Source organism: Colletes gigas, unplaced genomic scaffold, assembly GCF_013123115.1.
Source record: "Colletes gigas isolate AHSC1104 unplaced genomic scaffold, ASM1312311v1 Colletes_gigas_Sc00012, whole genome shotgun sequence".
Lineage (NCBI taxonomy): Eukaryota > Metazoa > Arthropoda > Insecta > Hymenoptera > Colletidae > Colletes > Colletes gigas.
In genome coordinates this window covers 3957283-3985226 of record NW_025106641.1, presented here as the reverse complement: position 1 = coordinate 3985226, position 27944 = coordinate 3957283, and the positions used below count along the sequence as shown (strand labels likewise).

Here is a 27944-nt window from a genome sequence, read left to right as displayed (position 1 = left end):
GATACATCAATATTATTTCATTATAAAGAAACTATTATAAACCTTGAATAATAATGAATAAACGTTTGAAGTAAGACAAACTGAAAAATAATAAAATGAAAACTGTAGTATCTACATATTTGTACTTAATTTAATAAAAAAAAATTTATAACAATTACTTTAAGGTATAGGTTTTTCATTAAACTTTTTATAACACTTCCGTACAATTTAATATACAAAATTTTAAAACTGTGTACATTGCTATGACTAATTTACATAGAAAATATGTTTCCGAAAACAAGTGCCTACAAACTTTGTCACAGATGTGGGAACAATGTTTTATTGTTACACATAACAAATACTAGATACACAATGAACTTATACAAAGTACAACGTAATATGGTTATTGATTTGCATGTAAATGATTGTGTAATTTTATAAGTACAATGTGTATTGGATGTAATAGTATATGTTAGAGGTAAACTACACAGCAAAATACGGAATTGTATGTAATTCCTTTACATTTTATACTTTTCTTAAAAATTGCATATTTCAATACAATGTATAATATAGACAAGTTGCTTTAACATATACATTTCATCGCAATCACATTTTAAAGTTTTCCACTAACACATCGACAGGTACACATCTTTCTTTTTCCAACTAATAAATTAAAAAAGGAGTATTACAAATAATGATATAATGAAATGAAAAAAAAAACATGTGCAAATTTAAAATAACATGTATAAAGTTAATGTATTATGTACAAATTATCAAAGAATGAAAAACGAGTAATTTATAATAAGATAATATTATAAATAAATTTGTGAATTTACGACAAGTACTATTTGAAGAGATGAATTAAAAAAATTGAAAGATATGCGTTCTATCGATGGAATTAAAAACATTATTCTTATTACAGAAATAATATTTTTATATTAGCTGACATTAAACACCTCAAGCCTTTGCACTTATCAAACGAAATATAAAAAATTATAAGCCACCGATGAATTTGATATAAAATAACAAATACGATTAAGTAATCCTACTACTTATAATTATCGTGGTACTACTTAGTAAGTATGTAATATCATAATAAAACATCGTGGTTTACTTTCCAAACATGGTATGCAGGTACAAAGAAAAATCAAGTGCAAAGGTTCAAGTATTTTGGACGATGAAGGGGTGCGTGCACTTTATTGCAGTCGCGCTCGTGTTATTTGTATTTTTATTTAAAATTACCAACCAAAAATATTTTGCAACGCGCACAAGGCACAAGAGGCTTTGCCCTCAGTAGCGCAAGTCGATAAAATGGAATAAAGATTTTTCTACCGTTTTTTTTACAGCCAGGACTCTAACATAATTCTCAGTACTGGGAAATACTTCAATCTTATCACGATATCAATAATTTAATTTATCTACTTTTCTGTACAAATGTATTTATATTGTTTATGTGCACTTTTTCGTAAATAAGATTATTTATATATATTACAAATTAAGTCCTCTCAATCTGTACAATCATTTCACAGAAGTTTTTATTGTAGATAGGATGTACTCCAAAGTGATTCATTAGTCTTTCTTAGGAGTACGACTAGAGTAAGATGTATCAGTTCAAGCCTGGTTCTCCAACTTTTAGAGTAAAGCTTGTACTGGACGTGACATTTGCCATGACTGCAAACGTTTATCTTTGCTACCGGCTATAATCTAGAAAATAAATATTTATACTTTACGTTTAATAGCTGTGCAGCTGATACAACGTTCCAATAGTCATATGCCAATTTAATAGAATTTATTTATACCTTATTGTCTATAATTTCCATGCTTAATAACATATTTCCAGGACCAGGTATACTGCATACGAGTCGATGATCCTGACAAAAAATGTAATATCATTACTTCCTGTTACTGCTATCTTCTTAATTTAGAATTATTTTAGTATTAACCTTTGTATCAAACACGTAAATATTTCCGTCGTAACAACCAGCGAATAATAGTTGTTTGTATAATTGCATACACACGATTCCTACTCCAGCGTCATATTGCATCATTTGATCACCATTCTGCGAAGAGAAGTAGAACAATGAATAATTTTCGTATATAATGTGGTGGAATAGTATTTATTGTATATGTTATTTTTTACGAACCGTAAAATCAAAGACAAGTATAGATGTGGTACTTGTACCACAGTAAATCAGATTATTATCACGCATTAGACTATACACTGTATGATTCTTTTGACCACAAATCGTGCGAAGAAATAGGCCGTTCTGAGCATCTCGTATTGTTATCGGTTGGCTACGCGATGCTACAATAAGAACTCTTCGTGGACCCTCGTTAGTTGCTTTTAAAGCCAGCACAGATTTTTCCGAGAATTGTATGCTATTTCCTCTGATAACACCTGACTATAATATTAACCGATTATATTTTATGTGCATAATATACATATACAAATAATATGAAAGCAATGTTAACATCTTCCAACGAACCTTCACATGGTAACGCGATACATGGCCTGATTTAGTACCAATGAATATTATTCCCCATGCTTCATCCATGCACTGTATTGGACTACCTACATCCGCTGTGTCTCTGATTTGTAGTCCACTCTATAAAAATTCATTTATAATATACGCTGGCATACAGAACATTTTTATTAATGCATAGTATACTTTTTTTTAATGTCGATATAAAAATATTTTGTTTACTTACAGTCACATTGTAACACCGTAAAGTTCCATCCAACGAACCAGAGAACATCCATTCTTTGTCAATGTCTGTAACGTTTGTATTGTACACGTATAAACAAGTTACCGCTGCTTTATGGCCTTTATAGATGTTCAATATTCCATTAGACAATTGGCTGTATCTATATATCCTGCCATCTTCGCTTGCAGCTAGAAATGAATTCTCAAAAACCTAAAAGACATATTTGTTCTTACAGTATATTAAATGTAGCGAAACTTGTGAGACTAACATAAATTGTGAATATGAAAAATTATTATTCAATGTTCGTGTTGCGCGTGTAATATCAATGAACTGAGATATAAATTTAAAAAAAAGTTATATCAAGTAACGGAAACGACTAGCTGCAAGAAGAAACTAAGGTAAAGGATAATAATAAGTGAAAAACTTCGAAACTAGAAACTTTGGTGACTTTATTTATACTATTCCTACGTATTTGTACACTGATAGTCGTTGTTGAAATGAGTTTTTATGGAATGTAAACCTAAAAGTAAAAACCAATAAAAAAAAAAAAAAATTACACACAACTAAAATGCTTTATACTTTGCAGATGATTGCGTTTTATAGGAATCGGGAGTATACAATACATTTTTCCCCCTTCTTTCTGACAACATAACAATTTTTACCTTTGTGAAATTATTTAAAAAAATTTCAATGCTTTCATTTTGTTTTTCTATTACAGTGGCATCGATCCTTAATTAACTTTACCTTAATATCTAAAATAGGACCTTTATGGACTGTATACTGTGTCCTTGGTAGTTCCTTATCGTCCTTCGTCTCTATCACAGTCAATGTTGATCCAGAATCACTATAATGTTGATTCTTGGTAACTATCGTTTTCTCCTCCACGATCTCGATATCCGGTTTCTCTCGATCGTGTGAAATGTCCACGACAACTTGCTCTTTCGTCAAAATTGGCATTACTTCGATATCTGTATCTGAACACCTTTCTTCGTCGTTTTCAGGTAAATCAATGTTCATAGATTTCGGTCCCTTCTTAACTTTGATTATGTAAATTTGATCGTCCATGGATCGCATTACATTATCCGGTTTGTTAACCAATTTAGAAGACTGTCCTTGTAAAAGTTCAGGCGTTGAGGTCCGTCTCATGGGACTCGGGATATCTTTGGTTGACGTTGATTGCATAGATTTTACACGAGACTGGTGGTCCGGGCTAGGTGGTACTTGAACAGAGCGAGGATGAACATATGGATTAATCTTTGAAATTCCAAACTTTCGTAGCAAGTTAGGATTTACATCCGGTTTTAAGAGCGTGTGCTTACTGTCCACCAAATTCACCGTGCAATTCATCATTTCCAGCACCGTGAGTTTACGTCTTTTGTTAATATATTTCGACTCGTCGCTTGAACCTGATGAATTCGAGAGAATTTCAATTTCTTCATGCATATATCGTTTCCTATTCGTCATTGGTTTTTCAACGCTACGAATTTTTTTAACATTCGTCGGAACATTTTCAGCTTCCTCGTACAATGACGGCGTGGGCGATACACTTAGAATCTGTAGATCTTGATCAGCATTCTGTACATTTCCGTCAGCCTCGAGTTTTATGTGTTTCGTAAACTCTTCCGTGTATCTCGAACTTCTCCGAAGAGGCGGTTTGCTGTTTTCTCTTCTGCGTTTAGATAACTTTTTGCTGAACGCCTCGTCGATTTGACACGCGTCTGTCGTTTCAGCAAGAGAAAGTATAGTTATACGATTACGGTTATCATTTTCTTCATTCGAGGATTTGTTGGATCGTTCGGATTCTCTTCTTTTACGCGGTACTTTCTGCTCTTTTATACTTATGAAGAATTCATCTTTGCCATTCGTATCGTCATTCTTGAACTGAGCGTCTTGGTTTAACAAAGAATCTTTGTATAAATCTTCTTCCAAGATTTCTATTTCGGCATTGGCATTCTCTCTCGTAGTGAACGTGGTAATCTCGCTTGTCGTTGCCACATCATCATAATTGCTGGATTCATATGAACTGTCATGGTTGCTTTTAGTATCATCAGACACTGTTATCACTTGCTTGGTGTCTAATGATACGGTTTTCTCGGCGTTAACAATGTTCTCTTGTAAATTAGATTCCTTGTTCGGCTTATCCGTGTTGTAATTTTTGGTTCTCTCTGTATCCAAATTTGCTTCTGGAATGTTTAAAATATTTTGATTATTCTGTGTAGTGTTGGTATTTGATTTCATAGTACATGCATCTGAACTTTCAACTGAGATTATTTTACTGGTCTCTACATCGTTATCTTCCACGATTTGCTGTACAGAAGGTTCTATTACATTCGTTTCGATAATTACAGATGCACCAGATGAATCTTCCATGTTTAGTGATTCTACACTAACCAAATTTGGATGAGCTTGTCCTTCATTGTCTGATAGATTTCGAGGTTTACTAAAAGAAATCGCTGATTGTAGATTACTATCCGCATTATCTTTGCCATCACAAGGAATTGGAACATTAGAATTGCTAGACAATTCGATGGAAACTTCTTTAAAATTTTTCAACATAGACAAGATTTCCATTTGCTTCTCTTCTTTTGATGATTTAGGTTCAAGGTTTGCTTCTGAATCATTCGCTTGCTCCTTGTTTATGGACGCATAATCCACATCAGGCATTTTGTTTTGCTTATCTTCGCTTGATAACTGTCCTGATTTTTCTGTATAAAGACTTTCTGTTCGGTTTTCTGCCACAGCATTTATTACTTCATCCACATTCTTCCAAAGTTGTTGATTACTGTCCGTTTTCTCTAGTTGTTCATCCAGAAAGTTCAGCAGCTTCCTCTTTTTATGTACTTTCTTCACATACAATGTAGACAATGGTAGCTCCTCCTCTTCAGGTGTCAGAGTATTCACGGTTTGCGGCAGGCATCGCGCTCTCTTTTGCTTTCTTCTTCTTCGCGCTTCGATTCTTATTCTTCGCGTTTTTGCCATTTCTTTCCTATACGTTTCTTCCAGAAGAGCGAGACCAGTAGCTGGCTTCTTTTGATCGTCGCTTGGTGTTTGTAGAAGGGAGTCCCAAGTACTGTCATCCGAATATATCGATGATCTCTCCGGTGTTCTATTCTCCAATGCTTTTGTCACCGAACTTGCCGTATCCGTATCATTTAACGCTTCTGTTTCATCTTCATTATCTTTCAACGAGGAAACAGTTTCATCAACTTGCTCCATCGCTGTTGGTTTATATTCATCACAGCACACTTGAGATTCTATTTGTTCAGAAATTTGTTCACTTGCTCCAGCGTTACAAGCCTCTATTCTATCATCCAGAGGTAAATCCTTAGATACATCGTTTGACTCTTCTTGAGATTTAATTTTATATGTTGGATCCTGACTAGAATTTTGTTTCATTACTTCTTGTTTTGTACTGGTCTTTTTAGATAACGATTTTGCTGCATCGATAGATTGCTTCTCTTTTATTGTAGTCGATGAGGTATCCTTGGCTGGTTTATACTCCCAATTAACCACTCTTTCAGTCCCTCTATGCCTTCTCCTTCTTTTAAAACTTGCAGCTTTGGTATCTGTAGCAGGATGTACGATCTGTTCATTGTCAGAACCATAGGCAAAGATACAATTTGTCTTTTTTTCAGCATGACGTTCATGTTTGGATACTTCAGATTTATTTATCCGTACAGGATTAATCGAGCTATCCTTTGAGGGTACAATTTCTACGGTCGTTTTGGCACATTGATTCGTTACAGGACTAGCATCTATATTCTGAATTAATTGTGACATTAATGCAGATGGAGTTCTTGGTCCAACTACTGCAGTTTCGAGTTCCTTGTTATCATTTATTGTGTCGTTTGCTTGCGAATCACTATTGGTTGGTAAAGCATTGTTCCTCAGCTTTTGATACAAGGTCATCTTTTCAGTCATTAGTTTGTGAATCTCAACGTCGATCTCGATCATTCTAGCCATAATAGCCTCCTTGGTGGTTGGATGTTTAACTTTCACGCTATCGGACCGCACTGCCTCTTTTATTGCTTTCTTAGAAATGTTACATTTCATCTGTTGTTTGTGTTTCATACTGTGCTTGCTTTTCATCTTATGTAAGGTTTTATTTTCCTTCCTTTTATCAGATTTACCAGAAATTTCTTGCTCTTTCATTACTAGCTCAATCAACTGTTTCGATTTCTCTTGTTTTACAACTAGATTAAAGTATGCATCTTTATTGATAGGTGTTTCAGAAAAGGTAGAAATTATCTTATTTTCAGGACTATGGTCTAGTTTCTTGTTAGGTTCTATGTTCAACTCTAAAGTTTCCTTATTGTTTGCTGAAGTTTCTTTATTCAGTTCTGAAAATTCCTTGTCCACCTCTGCAATTTCGTTATTCACATCTACAGTTTCCTTGTTCAGTTCTGAAGTTTCTTCCTCCGCTTCTGCAGCATCTTTGTTCAACTGTAAAGTGTTCTCATTCGACACAGAAGTTTCCTTGTTCACTTCTACAGTCTCCTTATTCAGCTCCAACGTTTTCTTGTTCAACTCTGCAGTTTCGTCCAGCTTTAAAGTTTCCTTGTTCGATTTTGCAATTGTCTTGTGCAGCTCTACAGTGTCCTTATTTGTTTCAAAAGTTCCTTTATTCAATTTCAGAGTTTTGTTATCCACATTTAGAAATTCAACATTCACTTCAGACGGTGATGATGTAACTAAAGACAAATTTTCCGATGACTTCGATAAGGCAGGTTTCGCTACATTTAAATCTGTCAATATTTTAGCATCATGCTGTAAGTTATTTCTTGGTACATCAATGGGACAAAAACTTTTCGGTGCAGTCTTTTCCATTTCTGTGCATGATAAATCAGATGTTTGAGATTCCTTAAGAATATCATTAACAGGAGGTGCATTTGTTCGTGATGATTCTGTTAGAACTTCTGGCTCAACTGGATCCATCAATTTAGAATCAGCATTAGATTCAGAAGAAGTTGTGGTTGCAACGTTTACAATATTTTTCTTTTCATCAGTAAACAATTCCATTATGTTAGAATTTGTTTCAATAGATGTAGGTTTCTCCTGTCCCTTTATAGTCGTCACGTCGTTTGTATCAAAGACTTTTGATAGCTCTTTGAAACTTATCGAGTTGAAGTCTGATGACTTAACATTATCCATCGAGTTCTCTACTTCTGGCAAAGGTCTGCTCGAAAATATATCCATCTCCCTTGCAATACAATCCTCTAGATCCAAATCAAGTGTGCTCAATTTTTCAATCGATCTACCATCTGTATCATCTATGTATTCGTCCAAAACAATGAATGGTTCACCATTCTCGTCAAACGTATCCTGGCTATCCAAGTCAAGCATTGGTGAAACGTCATTCCGGCGCATATTAATGTTACAAGTGTGAAATTCCTCTGGTATATCCTTGTCCCTTGTCTCTAACGCTCTTACAACAGTCTCAATGTTATTTACAACACTAGAACGATTACACGGTTTGTAAGCAATGATATTTTCAGTGGTACTTGATTTATTTTCCACTGATGCGCAAACTGATGTTGGTTCATTTGTTTCTTTCATTTCCATGGAAGGGTTGTTCTCATCATCGTTATCGTCACTTCTTGCCTCTGTACTGAGTCTGTCATTAAGACGCGTCTTCAGCCATTCCTCTGTGCCTTCTGTTGCAATTTCTTTGGAATCCCCATCGCTCATCTCTATGGTATATAACTGGGACACTTTGTGAATATCGTCTTCGATGGATTCTGAAAGGAAACCTTTGAATGGACTGCCTGAACTATCGGGGGATCTTACTTCACTTTCTTCAGTTTTACTGCAATCATCCAAGGTCTGTAAATCTTGCAACAGAGGTGTAGATTTGTTCTCATTCTGATCACCGACATTTACTTTTGCTTTTAAACTTGTACTACTCTCACCAATAATTTCTAAGTCTATTTTTGCAGATACAGTAAAATTACTGTCCACTGTATCATTCTTAAGATTTTCGTCGCTTCTTAAACACGAAAAATGTAATTCTTGATTCGTACAATATGGATCTTCAGTAGAAACTATTGTATTTGACACAGATTTATTGCAGGAATCTGATAAAATATCATTAAGAAAAGGTACTTCTTCCTTTATATTCTTCTCTTTGTTCAATTGTTCGGTAGCTATACACTTAGGCGATATGTCGTTTGTATCAAGACTTTTAGAACTATTTTCGTCGGTCACCATAACACTACTTTCTCTCGTTTTTGAATTTTGGTCAGCTTCTGTTCTTCTTTGATCTGTAACTTGCTGATTCTTCGGGAGTATTTCATTAATATCGGTTGCTATTTCGTTATCACATACAATTCTTTTATCGTTTTCCTCTACTATTATAGATTGAGTATTAACCGACTCCTTATTCATTTCGCAGTTAATACTATTCTCTATTACTACACTCTTAGCATGTATTGTAGATTCTAACAAATTTTCGTTCACCTTTTCGCTTTGCAACGATTCACGAGAGTCGCAACTATTTGCCCTCTCAATTTCAGTCTTAATGGCACTGTTTGCGTCTGGAACCAATAGATTCTGTGTCTCTTCAGTTTCCTCTGAATGTTTCAAATCTTTCTCTGTCGACAAAGGCTTGGATTTCATGGATTTCTTTTTCTTCTCCGTTGATTTTTTGTCTTTCTTCAATTTCAGTTCTTTGCTCCCTTCTGATCGGATATTCTTAAACTTAGTGGACTCTGCCGTAGTCGATGACTTCTTTGATTTCTTCTCTTCTAATTCTATTCTAGACGCAGCTTTCATTCGGTGGTCTTCTAATTCACGATTAACTAGTTTTTCTTGTGGCAATGGTTTAGCATCGCTTTTACGATCCTTGGATTTCACGGAATCTGTAAGAGGATTCAAATCGACATCTACCGAACGAGATGTTGGTCCTTCGTTGATACTCTTCGACTGTACAGAAGCTGACAATTCCGTATTATTTTGAAGGACGTCCGTGGATAGATGTTCTCCTTCCAAATTAATTTTTTCTTTAACTTCTTTGCTGGAAGTTTCTTTGGGAGAAGCCACCGATTGATTCGCTATTTTCATTTTAGTTAAACGTGGATCCTTCAACTGTGCTTTACTTACATCCTCTGTTACCTTTAACTTATCCATTGTACTTGATGTTTCAGTTTCATTATATGTCTTATTTAATGGCAAAGCATGTTGTGAGTTGTGAGGCAACGAAATTGAAATCCCAGAATTTTCTTTCAACTTAGCCTCCTCCTTCAAGCGTCTTTGTAAAGCACGTTCCTTGTACGCCTTTATATCTATCTTTTTGTAGCCGCCTTTAGTTTCCGTTAAAGGGATACTTGTTGGTAGTGCTTTTAGATCAGTGTTCTGGACGTTGGTACTAATTTCAATAACAGGATTTGTAATATTACATGACACCATGTTTGCTGTATTGTTACCACTGATAATTTCAGTGTGTCGTTGTCCTGTAACATTTAAAGACGTATTAGTTTGAGACAAAACGTTATCCGTGGGTAATTGAGCATCTATCTGGTCATTGTTCGTTTTAGCTATTTCTTTATCTTTGTTCTCCTCTGCTTGTTCTTTCATTTTCTCGTTATCAGTAGTACTCTTAGCAATTTCAATCGATTTCTCTATAGTTTGTTTACGCTCTGGTTCACCAGACTCTGGCATTTGCTTGAGTTGTGCCTTAGTTTTCGGTTGCACCATCATAGAAATAGTAGTCGACTTTATCTTTACTTGCAATGGCATCTTATCGCAGATAATAGCAGGAACTTGATGCTTTACTGTCTCCGAGCTTGGAAATTCAATCTGCGAAACTGATTCGGCCGTTTTGTTGATTGCAGCGGGAACAACGGTGAGAGTGGTATTAATTTCATTATTGGACGTTCGAAGAACGGTTTCCTCGAACATACTCTCCGGTTCCTCTTTAACGACCACCTCCTTTTTTATTTCATCCTCCGTTAGCAACCGAAACTCCTCCGACTGTTCACTGGACTTTGACAGATCCGAATGAGAATTTCTCTTTCTTCTTTTCTTTCTCTTCCGTTTGTCCCTCCTGTCCCTTTTTCGTTTCTCGCGTTTCCGGAACTTCCGGTCCCTGTACTTGCTTTTCTCCTTCCACTTTTTCTCTATCTCAGCGGTGACCTCGTCTCTGATCGTCTCGTTCAGCGTTTTCTGTTTAGCAATCTTTTCGTTCTCCTTGATCACCTTCAACAATTTCGTTACATTTGTCGATACGGCCTCCTCGTCGCTGTCGCTGGAACTGTTTGTGCTAGAGTCAGTGCTGCTCTCCGAATACTCCGCCCTTCGCAGGTCCTCCAGTTCATTGTAGCGACTAATACTGCACCTCTCCGGATTATACGCGGGAATCTCGCGTGTCGTAGGACTCATGCTCAAGTGCCTCATAGGCGAATCCGACGAGCAATATCTTTGAGACTGATAATTTCTGCTGTCTCTGCTCAAATTTTCAGCGCTGTTAGAAGAAATTTTTCGTATAACGATCGAAGTTGAGGTGTTCATCGACCCGTACTTAGCCTCCCATTCTTCTTTCGTTAAATTCCTGAACATATCTGGATCCTCGCGCTCCTTCCTTTTCCATCTCTCGTACTTCTCGGATCTGGACGTCTCCGGATCATCGCGCTCTTTCCTGTTCCATCTCTCATACTTTTCACATCTGAACGTATCCGAATCCTCTCGCTTGTTTCTATTAACATTCTCATACTTCTCGGATCTGAATGTATTCCGGTCCTCGGAGCTGGATTTACGTGCTCTCGAATTGATCGAGTCGCCGCTTTTGCTGAGTGACTTAGCTCGGGCAATTCCAGCTGAAAAAATATCATCAAGATCAGCCGCCGTCGTGTTAAAAAATTGCGCGAATGAGTTACATTCAAAAGGTTTTGTCACAGATTGCAACAGCGAAGGAGCTTTATGTGTTTCTACAGATTTTCTTGGCTCTCTCGAAGTTGTAAACGTGTTAGGTTGATTTTTTGTCCTCTCTGTGACTTGCGACAATATATCATCTAAATCTGCTTCGTTAAATAATGGTTGTTGTATTTTATACGTACTCTCGGGTTCAGGATTTGATTTATTCAGCAATGATCGTTTCGATGAATTAGTGTTTTCCCGTGAAATGTTTAAATTCAATTCTGTAGTCAAAGAATAATGACTAGGTTCTTCCTTAGTATAGAAAGACTTTTCTTCCACGCGTTCAAGTAACTTATTCTCATGTTGTGTGCATTCAGCTGAAGGACGTTCTTCTATGATTTCTTGGTTTAAATATTCAGAGGTATGTGTTCTTGAAGTATCGTTTTGATTTATAGTTTTATCCTTGTCGATATCTGCGCTTTGCTTTTCTGATGATTCTATGTCAGATGGCATGGGATCTAGCTGCAAAACTTCACTCAAATGATGAATAAATTCTGTAGGCAGATCTGTGATACCTACAACAGCGCCTGGATCCAACATTGCGTTTAACTGAGTCATGAATTCTTCTCTATCGTACTCTTTCATTTTCTCATCCTCTGTGTTCCTCATTTTTAAGGACAAGGAGGATCTTCTTTCTTTCACTAGATGTTTCATTGCGATATCGAACTTGCGAAGACTCGAGTTGTTTACCATATTGCAAATATCGTTTTTGCTCATTTTCAGAAAACGGTTGATTACTCTGCTCTTCCAAGAAGATTCCGCGGTAGGAGCTTCTGTCTTTTTAGTTTCATTTCTTAATTTTTGACTTTTTTGTAAATGTAATTTTTCTGAATCGTTTAAATAATCCTGATGGCAAGATGCATCGGTTGGTTTCTCAACCATAGATGTCTTTGAATTCATTTTAGAACTGTGTTCAATTTCCTGATTCTTAGTTTGATTTGTATTATTTCTCTTGTGCTCAGAATGCTTTTTAGATTGTTTTCTTTCTTTATGAAGATTTTCAATTGTAACTTGTTGAGAAGTTTCCTTATTTTCAGGAATGTTTATTGGTGTTCTGTGCCATTCTTCGGGTTTCTGTATTACCTTTGTTTTGGAATTTAAGTTGAACACCACTTTGGGCCGTATTTGATCACCAGCCAATAGTGCGTCATCAATATTTTTGTTTAAATTTTGTACACACTGTTCCTCGTCTACTATTCCAGTTTCTTCATGTTTTTCTAATATTAATCCTGGTCCACAAATTACATTGTGTTTACTTTTTTTACTTTTATTATCTTTTTTCTTTTGTTTCTTTGTAATATTTACATTCGCTTGATTTGCCGATGAAAAACATGGTTTGTTTTCGAATGGTACAGGGATTTCTGACGGTGTAAACAATGTTTCAGGCAATACTGATGGTGCATCTTGATTAATCTTCATTTCTTCTGTCATATTCATTATTTGTTTCGCAAATTCCATTGCTTCCTGCATGTCTTCCAGACCATCATCCATATTTATACCATGATGGTGATTAGGATCTTTTTCTGGTAAAGGCTCTTGTGGTATAGGTAAAGGAACATCGGTGATATTTATAGGTGGTACAGGCAGTGCAAATTCCTGCACCATTACCTGTCCGCTATTTGCCTGTGGTAGAACAGATTGAAAATTAACTGGTAAATTAGGCATGAAAGTCTGATGCGAAGGCATATTTACTGGCAAAGGTTGTGAAAAATTTGCTGAAGCAGGCGTTATATTGAGGACTGATATTTGCGATGGTTCCATTAACTTCATTCCCATCATGTGGGCTCCGGGAGTATTTAATGGAGCAATTAGCTTAGAACGTTCTTGAGAAGAAAGTCGTGGATCAAAGATTGGTGGTGGTTGTAGAGTTTCATCTCGTTTGTGAATTTTTGGTGGTGGTTGTTGAGGATTGAACTCAGGTAATGTTTCATTTGTTTTCGCAATTACGTTCGTGATCCTAGGAGGTGGTTCTCTAGGGTCAAAGGCAGGGGTTTGCATAATTTCTATATTACTTGTAGGAGTAGTTTTTATTTGGTTTCTTGAATCTAAAGGCGGCATAGTCTGCGTAATTTCTTGCCTATTAGATGGTTCAGATACTGATATTGTTCTTATATTTGGTGGAGGTTCACTGGGATCGAACGTAAGTGGCAGATCTTTAGAAGAGAATGGCACTAATGCATGGTGCTGAGAGTCATGGCTCAAGGCAGGTACATTATGTGTAAACGGTGGTGGTGCACGTGGATCAAATGTAATTGGAACTAAATCAGTCATGTTATACGGTGCAATGTGTCTTGGTGGAGGCATTCGATTACCATGAAAAGGTAATTTCTGTGGTCCCCTAAAAAATAAATTATTTCCATTCTGTTGAAATGACCATCGACACCTAGGACCAGGAATTCTTGGAGCAAACCTGGGAGGTATATTAAATATCCTTGGTTGATAAGCAGGTGGATTATTTAATATCTGTACTTCATTATAAGTTGAACATATTGGTGATTTTGAATCACAGACAATATTTGCCTGAATCTCTTCACTAGGACGTGAAAATTTTATTGAATTATTCTGAGAAGTATCAGATGTACTCGTCGAAATTTGACAAGCTTCTTCTTCAGATAAATTTGTCTGTACATGATCTTGTAGTTGGTGTACATTTGATTTGAAATGTTCATTTTGTTGTAAATCTACATTAATATTCTGAACAGTACTTGTATCTATATCCTGTGTATCTGATTGCAATGTATTTTGACTTTGTGAGAAGTTTACTTGAGATGCATCTTGATCATTTAAAACTGTTGCTGATATTGAAGTCGTTTCTATATCGTCTAAATCTAGTGATTTTTCATTTGTTAGATCATTGATAGGTTCTATCGATGTAAAATTTATGTTCTCATCTAAATTTGGAACCGATAAAGTTCTATCTGTATCATTTGCATCTGAAGATACTACACTTTGTGCAACATTATCACATTGTAAATGTAAGTTTTCTAAATTACATCCAGAATCAGGTAAATCGTCAAAGGTCTGTTTCTGACAGTTAGTATTTTCCAACGATAAATTTGGTACGGTCAAGTCAATTTCTTGTACCGAATCTGAGATGTTCAAGATTTCTTCTTGACTTTCATTTATTACAATAATATCATCATTTGTATTGGTAATTGAATTTGTAGCTCCACTTTCAAAAGTGATTGTAATGTCATCATTATCAATTTTATCTTCCGCATTGTCAAATTTTGAATTATTGCAATCAATCCTGCCTATATCCCTAAAGTCAGTAAAACTTAGATTAAGTTCAGGCGGTTCATGTCTGAGCTCAGGAATACCTTTGTTCTTAGTATTATTTTCTTCAGAACCAATATTTGGTAATACAGACAAATCATCTTCCCAAAAATTTGTAAGTTCTTCTTCCGTTATGGAAGATAATTTCTCCTTCAATTTGTCAGCTGTTTCTGTAATTTTTTGTTGACGTTCCTCTTCAGAGCCAAGTAGAGGAATTTGTGGCACCAACACAGACTTATCTTCTTCTATAATTTGTTCTTCTTGCGGCAATGGTACCCTGGGTCCAGGATTTCTTATGAAACTTGCACAAAATTGATGAGCTGGTGCTCTGCCAGGACCGGAAAACCTTAATATTCCCCGATTATTCGGTGGTCTACCTCTGCTAGTTGGTCGATATTGTAAATTACTCCTATATTGAGGCCGCGGAACAAAACCTTTCTGCCATGGTACAAAATTCGGACCTTCTACCCATTTTTCGGATCCAGACAATCTATGTAATGATCGTGGATGATTAAAATTAGGATGTGGAAATCGGGGTCCAATAAAGCCATTGGTCGGACCATTTGAACGAGCACCCCGTGGTCCAAAGCCTCTTCCTCTGAATCCACTGCCGTTCATTACACTGTCGATACTGGCACTTTAATTATCGTAGTGCATTTGAGCCTACAGTTCTTTTAACAGTCATGTGACTCCTGAAACGCACTGAGCTAGGTGTAAAAAGGTTCACATACTGCATAGTTTATCCTGTTATGGTCTTATTACTTTGTACAAACAGACACTTTTTAGAAATTTGTAAATCTGTAATAAGACACATATTTGTATATTCACAGGTATCGTCAACGCTAACGTTGCCAAATATTACCTAAAAATAACCTACTACGAATAATGGTTCAATATCGTGCAGGAGAAGATATCAACATAAAGGAGAATATTCTCTTATATTGTCCTTAACCTTTTCAAACGTGATTACTTAGTTACAACGAATTTAATTCGTGATTACGAATATTACGATCAACGTGTATACATATTGTGTATACTATCGTGAGGAAAAATATGTAATTCCTGCAATACAAATGAAATAATAACAAAACGACGTGCACTTATCATTCAAATATAATCGCCATGTTGCACAATAAATCTCGTCAACCTCGATAAACAACGCACACATTACTGTCAAATAGTTAGGCTCAACGAAAATATCTTCTTAACATTTAAATGTTTTAATCAATGGTCAACGATCAAATATTATTGCGTGTTGCGTTCATAACAAATATGTTTTCGGAAACAACCACCGCACCGTACTTGATTCATTCAATTAGAATTAGATCTTCACTGTTCACGTTTAAAAACTAAAACCCAGTCACGAACTCACGAACATAGTAGAGATCGTTCATAATATTTGCAACTAGGTCCACAAACATTTTCTGCACTAAAATCTCTTGTAAGATCGTTTGAGGATTCAACTAATTTCGCGCAAAATAATGTGTAAAATAATTAATCGTTGGCCTATTTTAAGTAGAATACACTATTTGCGATCATATAATATGAAGTTGTAACATACTAATAAAATAACTTCGAAGGTAACCTTAGGGACAGGATCATCGTCATTATCAGCTGTCACAATTCATATGTTGTATCCATTTCTAGTAACAATGATTTTTTTTCTAACATTCTATAATTATAAAGTATATAAATTTAAATATTTTTGATTTTGTGATATTATTTATTACAGTTTCTACCGAATGACTCTTAAACATTTCTATAATAACGTAATGTAATGCCTCCGATGGAAAAGTACGCGGTAGTTTTAAAAATATGAAATTTCATTGCATTCGATACCTGAAATTATTGTAATGTTTGTAGCGACGGTTATTTCGCACCCTTTCTAGATCAAAGTTTGTGGCAAACAATGTTCACTGATTTCAGAACCTATCAGTGGCTAATTTTAGAACACGCTGCGCTACAGCCTGCTGTGCGTTAATGTAACACCGCACATTTCAAATTATGTGCATCGGTTCGAGGTCCGATCGCTAGAGGCGCTAATTTACAACTAGAAAAATTCGTCTCGGGCCGGACAGACTTATCGACGATCTCTCTACTTGTCTTTGGCATCACTTCCTCGGTGAGGAATCTTCACCATCATAAGAGTCGTGAACGAACATCTGAGTATAATTTGCCATTTGAGGATGGCCGCGATGCTGTCCAACTGTTCGCGGTTCGTGCCTCGTGCAATAACACGAATTAGTATATCACGAACGAAGGTGAGTTCCTTTTGGTATTCGTGTCCCTTCCTCGCTTGGTAGTTTGAAATTTTGTGACACATGCCTTAAATAAGAATAATCTAACGCCCTTTTTAGTAAGAACCTGCCATCAAGGTTATTGCAGTACTACCCTTACCTGTGATGATCCATTATATAATATCATTTTAACGCTTCTCACACCCTTCACTCGATCCATCGCCAATGTAATCTGTCAATGAAAGATCATTACTTTCGCACGATCGTTGAACGCGAATTAAAAACTGTTAAATAACCGATCTTGGCCAACCTTGACTTACTTATAACTTACAGTTATACTTCTTTTCTATGATAGAAACAATACCTATTTTTATCTTGCTTCTCAAGTACCATGTTTCTGCCAACATATATGAAAGAACTATCCAAATACATTGTGTTGAATTTCATTATAAAAATTTATATTGTATTTGGATGTAGTTCCGAAAGGCCCCAGTGGTCAGTTGACATGAATTTTGAAGTATGGGAAGGGGAGAGGTACGGATTTTAAATATAAAATTTTAACTTCGAATATTTGATAGTTTCCGAGATGAAAGGTTAGTTATGGTTATTTCTCATTTCATCGCCGAGTGAAGGACTGCTGCCGCCCGGAACGTGTGCAACACTACGTATTTAGGTTACCTTAGAGTAGTATATTGCAAACTAACATTTTCCGGCCAACAAAAGTTTAAACCAAATATCTTGGAAATTATTAATTACCCGAAGCTGAAATTTTAGATTTTAGCCCTCTTCTCTTCTCTCCCCTTCCCCTCCAAATTTCGTAACGATCGACCACTGTAAATTATACATATTAACATTTTTTTCAGGTTGTGAGGTCTTTATCTAGCCAAGGTAAGACTAATTGGTATTGAAGATAACACGTTAAGGAAGTGGTGAGATATGTTGAAAATTTAAAAATTATCTTTATAGAGAGGCATACCAACATTGGGGATAACCATGAACATAAACTACTAATTGTATCAAATCATTTTTGTAGGGCGCATACTATTTATCCACACCGAACATGTGATCAACAAGAACTCTCGATTGTAAGTTAAAAACACATCAAAAAGATTAAATTACCACATTTAAAAAAAAAATTATAGAATATTTTATTATGACATTTAATAGAACAGTCTTAATCTAAATTTTTAATAAACATTTAGGTGTACAAAATATAAGAAATTTCACTGCCGGATAGACCAAGCAAGATATATACATTCAACATCTACATTATGTAAGTCGGCTTTGAACGGTCAAGGAGTATACTAATAATAGTATCATAAATTCTAATATGTATTATATTTGTATGCGACAGGGGACTTAAAGGAAGTTGTAGTACCAGCGTTTGCAGAAAGCGTAAGCGAAGGAGATGTCAGATGGGAAAAGAAAGTTGGCGATCAAGTTAAGGAAGATGATATCCTGTGTGAAATTGAAACAGATAAGGTAAAATAATCCTATAAATGACATTGGTATTTTATAGTTAGTAAATTTATGATGATGCTTTTGTAGACTTCAGTTCCTGTACCAGCACCCGGTTCTGGTGTTCTAAAAGAAATCTTTGCAAAAGATGGTGATACTGTAAAACCGGGACAAAAATTATGTACTCTTGACATTGGTGCTACTGGTGGAGCAGCACCAGCAGCAGAAGCACCAAAGCCTGCTGCAACGGCTCCGCCTCCACCATCTGCACCTTCTGCAGCACCTCCACCACCACCACCACCACCACCGCCGCCGCCACCGCCGCCTACATCAGCTGCACCACCTCCACCTCCAGCAGCTCGTCCTCCACCTCCGCAAGCACCTACAGCCTCCATGCCAGTTGCTGCAATTAAGCATGCTCAAGTAAGAATTATCATGTATGATTACAAATAAACTTTACTTGCATTTATTGTATTTTATTCTTTTTAACGAAAATTTAAAAACTTAGTCTTTAGAAGGTGCAAAAGTTCAATTACCTCCCTCTGATTACACACGTGAAATAATTGGCACAAGGACAGAACAGCGAGTGAAGATGAACAGGATGCGATTACGTATCGCGGACCGACTAAAAGAAGCTCAAAATACAAATGCTATGTTGACAACGTTTAACGAAATTGACATGAGGTTATTACATGTTAACTGTTATTTTGTCTTTATTAAAAATTTCTTTTCATGATCACTAATAAATTGACCTTTTTTTTTTTTACAGTCGTATCATGGAATTCCGTAAAACACACCAGGAAAGCTTTACGAAGAAGTATGGTTTGAAACTTGGATTTATGAGTCCATTTATTGCAGCAAGTGCTTATGCATTGAAAGACCAACCAGTAGTAAATGCTGTAATAGACGGCACTGACATAGTTTATAGAGACTATATCGATATCAGTGTCGCAGTTGCAACACCAAAAGGTCTTGTTGTTCCAGTTATTCGCAGTGTAGAAAATAAGAACTTTGCAAACATTGAAATCGCTCTGGCAGCTATAAGCGATAAAGCAAGAAAAGGCAAAATATCTGTAGAAGATATGGATGGCGGTACATTCACAATAAGTAACGGTGGTGTCTTTGGTTCTCTCATGGGAATGCCTATTATTAATCCGCCACAGAGCGCAATTCTTGGAATGCACGGAGTATTTGATAGACCTATTGCAGTAAAGGGCGAGGTAAACAGTAAATTATATTTGCATTCAATTTTATTACGATTATTGTTAATAACATCATAATTTTTCAGGTCGTAATTCGTCCAATGATGTATGTAGCTTTGACATACGATCATCGATTGATCGATGGCCGCGAGGCTGTGATGTTTCTGAGGAAAATCAAGGAAGCCGTCGAAGATCCCAGAATTATCTTAGCTGGCCTTTAAACATCGTAAATATTTACATTCAATCGCTTCGAATACGCCTCTCATCTCTCCCAAAACGTTTTGTAGGCGTTGTATTATATTCTGTCCACCGAGACTTTTATTTGATACTCAAGAGACTCTTGAATACTTACTGATCATTGTGATAAACGAAAGTAAGGAAAAATATTATACAGACAAGACAGTATAAAATGTTTCTTCTACTCGACAATTTTAGTTTATTATGGAAGTATCTTCATTCACTCATATTTCAGTATTCAACAATACGAAGCTTTCTATGATATAGGTTACGATTTAATTAAACTTGAATTTAAGCGCAATACAAGAGAATGTTATTGGCATAAAGGATTATATGTATATTTTAATTTTTTTGTGACTCAAACTTGGACTACATAATAATCGAAAGAAAGGGAAGAAATTAAATGCTACGTGGTACAAAATATATTTAAATTGAAAAAAAAAAAAAACAAAAAATATGTGCATAACGGAAGAAATTTCTAGTCTATTACTTTAATATTGTTATAAAAAGTTCAAACTTTAATTGTATTTTTTGATTACCTTTATCAAAAGTAGCCGTGAGCGTTGAAACGTTCTTTTATATATCGTTTATATTGCTGGACAATACTGTTTTTCGATTCTACAATACGTGATGCCAGAGATTGCGTGAGATGCGTGTTTACCTTTTTCAGGAATGAAGTAAAACAGCCACGAATGTTTGTAACGATTATTCTATTGTTTTTAAATGTATTTATTTTCATTTGGATGGCCTTGATCAGCGAGACGTCATAATGAAGCGATAGACAAACAGCTAGAGGATACTTTACTACAAAAATAAATGTATCTGAACAATTAAAATAAAATTTCACAAAGCTACATGTTGTCAACATTGTTGGATTGTGTTCACGAATGTTGCAAACTCTATGAAACATCTTAAAAAAGAAAATAGATTTTCTGCACATGTGTAACATTAAATAAAAAGCTTGTACATCTTTCTACAGGTATAACAACTTTGCAATTGATTATAATCATTGAACACAATTATCTAAGTTATTGTTCTCAAATTAAAATTAGTACTAAATCATTTCCTCATAAGGTACTTTAATGTTATTGAAAGTATCACACAAATTTTTAATAATAGAACATGCACAATAAAATGCATATCAAAAATACAGTATTATTTTATTGTTTACAACTTTCATTTCACACATTTTTTCTTATTTTTGATTTTATTTAAAGACTTATATAAACGGGTCAACTTTTTTTCTTTGATAGAAGCAAAAGCTCTGCTTAAAATTTTCACGAGGCGGTCCGAAATTACTTCGGGCAGCTTCGGAGATTCGAGAAAGGGGGCATGTGTATCAGTTTGCCTTTGCGACTCTACGAGCTCACTTACGCCGTGATCTAGCGTAGCGTGAGTAGTGCGTCCAGTGCTCGATCTGGCAATCTCTGGTACTACCCATTCGACAAAACGCTTCATTTGAATCAGGTTATGTGTCAGTTTGTTTACAAACACGTTCAGAAAGATTAGGCAAAATGAATATTCACGTAGCATTGGACGAACCTTTGACAAGTAATACTTGCGTGAAACTTATAATTGAACTTTTAAAATATATTTTATATCAAAAACAACAAATACCATTTACATATGATTCGTTAACTCGAATGCAAACAAACGTGAAATCAACTGGCAGAAATTCATTCTACATAAAAACCTTATTAAACTCTTTAAAATGTACATCGGAACAGTTGGACTTGCAGTTTCATCTCACAGGATGCAAAGTCAAAGAAATTGCTATACTTATTGGTGGTACTATAATGTCGCCAAAACTGCAAATTAGACTGGAATTTCCACCCGATATTCTTAATAGCGAAGAACACTATGAATGTAAACACGCTTCTAGGAAACCTCTGTTAAGCCTAATGAGGTGAGTAAAGATCATTGGACGATAATCTTATTTTTATTTATCATCGATGTAATTAAAGCGTTATAAAATTAATTTTCTAGGTCAATGTTTGAATGTTCTAAATTTCAAGATGCAATATCTTCGCCAATACATCTTACAAACACTTTTGTATTTATACAAAAAAGTGATAGTCATTCAATGTCCGAGTTCTTTTTACCTAAGCCGCAATATATACCTCCAACGCAAACTACAAATTGTTTCTTCATTAAATTGCATCACAATGATCAAATAAAAAGGGATTGCAATTGCATAGATATCATAAAAGTTTACAATGATTTATCCGAATCTAATGCCAATAAAGATAGGAATATTCACCATTTACATAATTCAAACGAGAACGCTACAAACATTCCATATCAATGGTATCAATCCAGAGAAGTAATTAAAGGATTCAAATATATAAGATGACTATCAGACAATTATTAGAAATTGAAGAACTTTTTGTTAAATGAACAAATTATAGGAAATAAATCAATTACTATATTATTGAAATACATGACAGAACTTTAATGATATTGAATATATTGACTATAGATAATATTTGTATTTACTATAGTAAAAATTTTTTTAATAATTAAAAATTAGTACGCTAAATACTATATTATTGAAAAATATATGTCCATATTGTTCTAATAAAATCAGTAAATAATTGATGAAACACGGGTATATTTAATTTAATGATTTCCAATTTTAACATTTTCATAACACTCTTAGTTTATGTTAGCAACAACTCAATTGCTTGCATTAAAGTTACCATAAGTTTTCAATTATATATTAATCGTTATATTAAATTCATATTTTGTACATTAATCTTTCTTCTCATTTTGTTTATTGTTATACTTTTCTGTTTGATCTTTATCAGTTTTATTTAAGGCATAGTTGTTTGGAACTTCATAGATTCTGATTTTAAAAATTCTAAAATCATTAATTATTATTACTCTGAAAATTAGTACCACCAATCCTCCTATCCAACTCCACATCATTATAACTGAAAAAGCCTTGAGAATATTTAATATATAGTTTAGTGAACATAAGATCTTATTATAAAAGTAAAATATTTAAATGTTTTCAACAAATAACCTGAAGCCAAACAAGCAGTTTGCAAGTATTATTAGCTTGAAAGTGATACATCTCCACATATGTATGAACAATTTCACATTCACTGTAAATCAATTTTAATCAAAACAATATCTATGAAACACAGTAATTTGTATTTCACACCTTATATTCCTTGGTATTTCATAATTGCTGCTCATTTTGAAGAAAACATTCTTCACATCGTTACTAAATTTTTTATATCCTTCCTCTAAGTCAATGGTGACATATGTTGTTATTATTGAAAATATTAAATTAAAAACCATTGCATAAGGAACAATTCTCCATGGTGCTTGTACTCTATATATTCATATAACATCCAATGGCTTTACATTGTTATTGATTAGAATTAACAATAATAATTGTAATTACTTGCATCATCGTATTATAGCCACCTTTTCCACAGATGAAAAATAAAGTGAGCCATACAATTCCAAATATACAGGAGAACAAACATGTCATAAAATACATGATGCACTTATATCTATAATCATAAGTGGTGATAACATAGTTCCACCAGTCTGTATAACTTGAATTTGTTGTATATTTATTAACAGTGTCATCTAATATTGAGTCCATTATTAACATTGAAATAGATTTTGCCCAAAGTGGACAGTTTCCATTAAAAGACTGTTTCTTGAAATTTCATAATAATAAAATTGATAGATATATGATCTTGTTTAAAATATCGGGATAAAACAAATTATATTATTATTATACCCATATCAAATAGAACAAAATGCTGCAAACGTAACCGCTGATTGCACATAGGAAATAAAGAAATATTTGCACAACTTTCCATAAATAAGAAATGTCAGTTGCATCGCGCTCAATAAGTTCATGGTATTCTTCCAAAAGTTGCATCGCGAATCTTTGCGCGATATCGACGAAAATGCGAATTGCAATTTACGAGTATCTTTTATTAACGTTAGACCGGGGATCAAAAATATTGCGCGCCAACTTCATCCGTGCCAAAAGACACGAATCTGATTGGTTTATTAAGTACGAACAAAATACAAACGACAGCGAGACGAATGAGTTTTAAAATTTATAAAATCACCTTTACGTTACGCTGGACAGACATTTAATAAAATTACTTTGTTACGACGATTATTAAGGTGCAAGTAGATTAAAGCATTTAAATTGATTGAAAATGAAGTCGAAGCTCATAATATTTTCTAAACGTCGAGCTTGTAATAGATTCGACGTAACTTCGGTAACTTTGAAGGAAGTGTTGCAGACTGATCGTGGGAGTTGGACCGAGAAACGGAGGAACGCGCGGACCGCGAACCGCCACAGTGTTGTCGACGAGAAGGATACACGAAGGCGAGAAATTCTTGTTTTTTTTCACATCTGAACATCGAAAATCACGAGGAAAACGATGGTGGACGCACGTTCTAAAGGGTCGTCGAACGAATAAGCCCAATTACCGTGGACACGTAAACCTTTCGTGGGTGAAGTGAAACACATGTGTCGGCCAAATCGTGTTTTCCACTATAGAGTGCCCGTCCCGTGTTTGGTCCGTGAATATCTCAGCGCTTAGAAAGCCAAGTTACACACCAGTGTAGTAATTCGTGGAAAATATAACGCGGCTGGCTTCGAAGACATCTATTAACGCGATGAGCCGATTCTTCGAGATGGAATAGAAGTCGTCGCAGAAGGCGGCAGTGCGTGGGTGGGTGGGTGTCTAGCGATTGCCACTCATGTATATCAAATTCCTTTTGGAATTTTGCGCAAAATGTTGCTGACGAACCAATGATAGTGCCCTTTCTGATTAAATGTTGTTCTGTTCAATCAATATATATTAATTGGCACATTATCCAAACAATTGTTTTTGGGCATAAGAAAAAATATTAGTTAACTTTCATAGCAATGCTGCTATTCGCTGTCAATTTTTGACTAATGTCAATTTGACAGTTTTAAACAAATAAAACCAATATGATTGTATTTCTACATTATTATCAACTTTGTTGATCGTTAAAGGAACCTATATAATATACTAATTTTGATACTATTGTTGAGAAACTTTTTTGGTATAACCGACTGGATGTTCGGTTGTGTCATATATATATTCAGTTTTATTGAATTCATTTTTAAAAGATGTGTATCCTAAATTGTGAAATGAGAGTACTGTAACAAGTCTCTACCAGTTATCATTCATAGCTTTGAGAGAAGGACGTTAAGAAGTCCTGCCTCTTTTCTTTAATTGACATTAAGAGGCTAAAGTATGAAAGGTCAAGCGGAGGAAAATGGATATCGGTAAAGTGTCAGCATGCGTGAGAAGTCAGCAGAATGTCATGCTCACGCAGGTCACGTGAGAGGCACAACTGAAATGTGCTCACGTGATCCTCCTACATTGCACTCAACCCTTACCAAGGCAAATGGTAAAAATTCAAGCCCCCAGCCAACACTTCATTCGGAAACACGTATTGATAGCAATATACTTCCAACGCCTGGCGGACGATTAAAATTTTTTAAAGATGGAAAATTTATTTTGGAGCTATCCCATCGTAGGGACGGAGAAAGAACTACATGGTTTCCAGTTCCGAAAAAGACCTTTTGGCCACCTGCTAGCACAACTCCAAATAGGCAGGAGAGTTCTACTTCTCTTAGCGGTAAGTTGAATAATAATATTTCAAATGGTAAATTGGTAATTTTAATGTTGCTTTATATTTACAGTCTCCGATGATAATTCATCGGTTCAGTCAAGTCCTTGGCAAAGAGATCATTGTTGGAAACAAGCTCATCCAAGACGTAGGATATCCACGGAGTTTAATTTTTACTATTATAGAAATCCAAGAAATCGTCTGTGTACGCATCCTCGCTTAATTGCAAGAAAACGTAGACGTCCATTAGATCCAACTTCGCACCTACTTATTCCAGAATCAGTAACAAATTATGTTAAGCCAACACGCAAGTCGAATAGTACATCAACAGGAAAGGTTTTAAATTTAATCATCGACAAATTAGCACGTCTTCTAGATCCTAATGTTGTTTCACCTCGCAAACGTATTTTGCGCGAATTGGAGAGAGTATCATTAGAAGATCAGGCATCCAAAAGACGTGCGACGCCACAACCTGTTTGTACAACGAGTGCTTCAACATCGCCAAAACAATTATCATCGTACAGTATAACAAGTATCTTGGGAGAAGATAAACCAAGTCATGAACAAGGCTTTTTGAGAAATTTATTGAAGCCAGATGACAGACAAACTGTGAAATACTCATCAAGTAACTCGTATCCAAGGGTACGAGTGGATCCATACATTGGTACTATAAATACACCTCTTCAGCATCCACTTTATGGTGTACCAATGTTACCTCCTGGACCATATAGAGCACCCTTATGGATGCATTATCCATCGCCCGTCCATTACCCACCTCCTATGCAATTGTATGCACCGCCACCACCTCATCCTCCATCTCCTCCAGTTCATCATTACAAAGACTACAGGGAACAAACTCTCACACCTCCTTCAGGTACATATTCAAGACCACATCCTTCGTTCGTTAAATATTATAAATGGCTGCAATTTGCATTGCTTTATTTTTAGATATGCCTTTAAATCTGTCGAAGCATGCGGGTTGAATCTCAGGATCCTAAAAGCTGGTGCCTTATCAATGGACAAAACTGTGCAAACACTGCCCGTGCAACGACAATGCGATATATTAGTATTTTTTTATCCATAAACAATAGTATCATAGTAAGTAGAAATATGCAACCAGAAGGACAAAGTCTGGGTGCTATACTTGTACATACAAATGCATAAACTGTCAAGAGTTGGCATAGGTATTTTATATTAATATTAAATTAAATCATGAGTAGTATTATGCAATTTTAATGTAATTAATACTATATATGTATGACATAATTGAAACTATGTATGTACTGCATAATTATTTACGTTAGATATGCTCACTGCTTTTTGTTTAATTACAAAAAGAAAACATGGCGATTTGACTGTTTAAAACACATGAATGTGTTCACGTTGTAAGATCATTGGATTCGTTTTATATTTCAATTATTTTTACTACTCATGATTCGGATACCACAATGAAAGAAAAGGAGCATGCTCTCATCTTATGCATCTCATTTATGCATTATCTTGTTATTCTTATTAATGTTACTATCATTATTATCATTAATAAATGATACGACTATCCACTTTAAAAGATTCATAAGAAAGACATAGAATTATGTACAGAACAGATTATTACCTATATTTAGTATAAATAATTATTCCTATGAATAGTAATACGATAATAAATCCTAGGTTAATAGCATCCACAACAGTATACATTTATTTATATAATATTAATGAACAAAACAAAATTGCTTGGTAAAGACCGTGGAGTGTGCCTTAAATAATTGTCTAAATTGCAAAAAACTAAATTATGAACATTTTCACGGATATGTATTATTATTACTACTACTATTACTATGTACATATGAATATAACTTTGTGTTACGTATTTGCATCAAATCGACATATTCGTCACTATTTATTATTAGTCAGGCGCATTACCAAACATTTTACGCGAAAGGCAAGCTCACACAGGCTCTACAAACTAGTGAGTAATTTTAATTATTCATTTACATAAACTTTTTTTATTAATTGAAACAGATGAAATATGTGACTGTGCGCAAGCAATTGTATAGAAAGACTAATTTCGTAAATATATAAATATTTCATATACTACACCAGCGGTTATTTCTTATTGTCTCTAATTGTAAATAAATTTATATAGTACATACTTCGATAAAAATAACGAAGATATACCATCTTTGATATTTAAAATAAATATTGAAACTGTATGATTACAGTAATATTCGGAATAAAAATACGAAAAATTATTTAAATTTCGCGGTTAGATTCGCGAGTGCGCCAAAAAATTGGC

General features: G+C 34.9%; 5 protein-coding genes across 8 annotated transcripts; 3 read left to right on the top strand and 2 right to left on the bottom strand.

Moving 5' to 3' along the window:
- Positions 1-864: 864 nt before the first annotated feature.
- LOC122399195 lies at positions 865-16225 on the bottom strand. Of its 3 annotated transcripts, none has more exons than XM_043399685.1 (8): positions 4005-16225; positions 3430-3905; positions 2689-2895; positions 2466-2585; positions 2124-2381; positions 1923-2039; positions 1779-1850; positions 865-1683 (listed from the first exon to the last, which is right to left on the bottom strand). In XM_043399685.1, the coding sequence occupies exons 1-8, from the start codon at positions 15487-15489 to the stop codon at positions 1612-1614; spliced, it is 12807 nt and encodes a 4268-aa protein (XP_043255620.1). In that variant the 5' UTR covers positions 15490-16225; the 3' UTR covers positions 865-1611. The 3 variants fall into 3 exon arrangements, with proteins under 3 accessions (XP_043255620.1, XP_043255621.1, XP_043255619.1); XM_043399686.1 differs by having other exon boundaries at positions 3430-11495; positions 11736-16225; XM_043399684.1 differs by having other exon boundaries at positions 3430-16225.
- Positions 16226-16941: 716 nt separating this feature from the next.
- LOC122399197 (dihydrolipoyllysine-residue succinyltransferase component of 2-oxoglutarate dehydrogenase complex, mitochondrial) lies at positions 16942-21016 on the top strand. 2 transcript variants are annotated; one of them, XM_043399688.1, is made up of 10 exons: positions 16942-17132; positions 17972-17996; positions 18142-18193; positions 18311-18381; positions 18463-18590; positions 18657-18989; positions 19075-19250; positions 19336-19786; positions 19855-19994; positions 20763-21016. In XM_043399688.1, the coding sequence occupies exons 1-9, from the start codon at positions 17058-17060 to the stop codon at positions 19987-19989; spliced, it is 1446 nt and encodes a 481-aa protein (XP_043255623.1). In that variant the 5' UTR covers positions 16942-17057; the 3' UTR covers positions 19990-19994; positions 20763-21016. The 2 variants fall into 2 exon arrangements, with proteins under 2 accessions (XP_043255623.1, XP_043255622.1); XM_043399687.1 differs by having other exon boundaries at positions 19855-21016.
- Positions 21017-21393: 377 nt separating this feature from the next.
- Positions 21394-22361, top strand: LOC122399198 (MAD2L1-binding protein). The gene is made up of 2 exons (XM_043399690.1): positions 21394-21911; positions 21992-22361. The coding sequence occupies exons 1-2, from the start codon at positions 21520-21522 to the stop codon at positions 22356-22358; spliced, it is 759 nt and encodes a 252-aa protein (XP_043255625.1). The 5' UTR covers positions 21394-21519; the 3' UTR covers positions 22359-22361.
- A 395-nt stretch (positions 22362-22756) lies between these two features.
- Positions 22757-23909, bottom strand: LOC122398932. Its single transcript, XM_043399199.1, has 5 exons — positions 23766-23909; positions 23422-23681; positions 23172-23345; positions 23031-23112; positions 22757-22948 (listed from the first exon to the last, which is right to left on the bottom strand). The coding sequence occupies exons 1-5, from the start codon at positions 23907-23909 to the stop codon at positions 22757-22759; spliced, it is 852 nt and encodes a 283-aa protein (XP_043255134.1).
- Positions 23910-24328: 419 nt separating this feature from the next.
- Positions 24329-27685, top strand: LOC122398751. The gene is made up of 3 exons (XM_043398910.1): positions 24329-25660; positions 25725-26525; positions 26600-27685. The coding sequence occupies exons 1-3, from the start codon at positions 25318-25320 to the stop codon at positions 26632-26634; spliced, it is 1179 nt and encodes a 392-aa protein (XP_043254845.1). The 5' UTR covers positions 24329-25317; the 3' UTR covers positions 26635-27685.
- Positions 27686-27944: the final 259 nt, after the last annotated feature.

What these genes read in the sequence shown, in the direction of transcription:
- LOC122399195 (XM_043399684.1), bottom strand. Translation starts at nt 15,489, where the DNA reads ATGAACGGCAGTGGATTCAGAGGAAGAGGCTTTGGACCACGGGGTGCT. An exon ending in TATCGCGTTACCATGTGAAG is followed by an intron (nt 2,382 to 2,465) that starts GTTCGTTGGAAG and finishes TTAATATTATAG; the next exon opens with TCAGGTGTTATCAGAGGAAA. An exon ending in TACTTGTCTTTGATTTTACG is followed by an intron (nt 2,040 to 2,123) that starts GTTCGTAAAAAA and finishes TTCTCTTCGCAG; the next exon opens with AATGGTGATCAAATGATGCA.
- LOC122399197 (XM_043399688.1), top strand. Translation starts at nt 17,058, where the DNA reads ATGGCCGCGATGCTGTCCAACTGTTCGCGGTTCGTGCCTCGTGCAATA. An exon ending in GTGAAATTGAAACAGATAAG is followed by an intron (nt 18,591 to 18,656) that starts GTAAAATAATCC and finishes ATGCTTTTGTAG; the next exon opens with ACTTCAGTTCCTGTACCAGC. An exon ending in CTGCAATTAAGCATGCTCAA is followed by an intron (nt 18,990 to 19,074) that starts GTAAGAATTATC and finishes TTAAAAACTTAG; the next exon opens with TCTTTAGAAGGTGCAAAAGT.
- LOC122399198 (XM_043399690.1), top strand. Translation starts at nt 21,520, where the DNA reads ATGAATATTCACGTAGCATTGGACGAACCTTTGACAAGTAATACTTGC. An exon ending in CCTCTGTTAAGCCTAATGAG is followed by an intron (nt 21,912 to 21,991) that starts GTGAGTAAAGAT and finishes TTAATTTTCTAG; the next exon opens with GTCAATGTTTGAATGTTCTA.
- LOC122398932 (XM_043399199.1), bottom strand. Translation starts at nt 23,909, where the DNA reads ATGCAACTTTTGGAAGAATACCATGAACTTATTGAGCGCGATGCAACT. An exon ending in TTTTGTTCTATTTGATATGG is followed by an intron (nt 23,682 to 23,765) that starts GTATAATAATAA and finishes TGAAATTTCAAG; the next exon opens with AAACAGTCTTTTAATGGAAA. An exon ending in AACTGCTTGTTTGGCTTCAG is followed by an intron (nt 22,949 to 23,030) that starts GTTATTTGTTGA and finishes AATATTCTCAAG; the next exon opens with GCTTTTTCAGTTATAATGAT.
- LOC122398751 (XM_043398910.1), top strand. Translation starts at nt 25,318, where the DNA reads ATGCGTGAGAAGTCAGCAGAATGTCATGCTCACGCAGGTCACGTGAGA. An exon ending in GAGTTCTACTTCTCTTAGCG is followed by an intron (nt 25,661 to 25,724) that starts GTAAGTTGAATA and finishes TTATATTTACAG; the next exon opens with TCTCCGATGATAATTCATCG. An exon ending in AACTCTCACACCTCCTTCAG is followed by an intron (nt 26,526 to 26,599) that starts GTACATATTCAA and finishes CTTTATTTTTAG; the next exon opens with ATATGCCTTTAAATCTGTCG.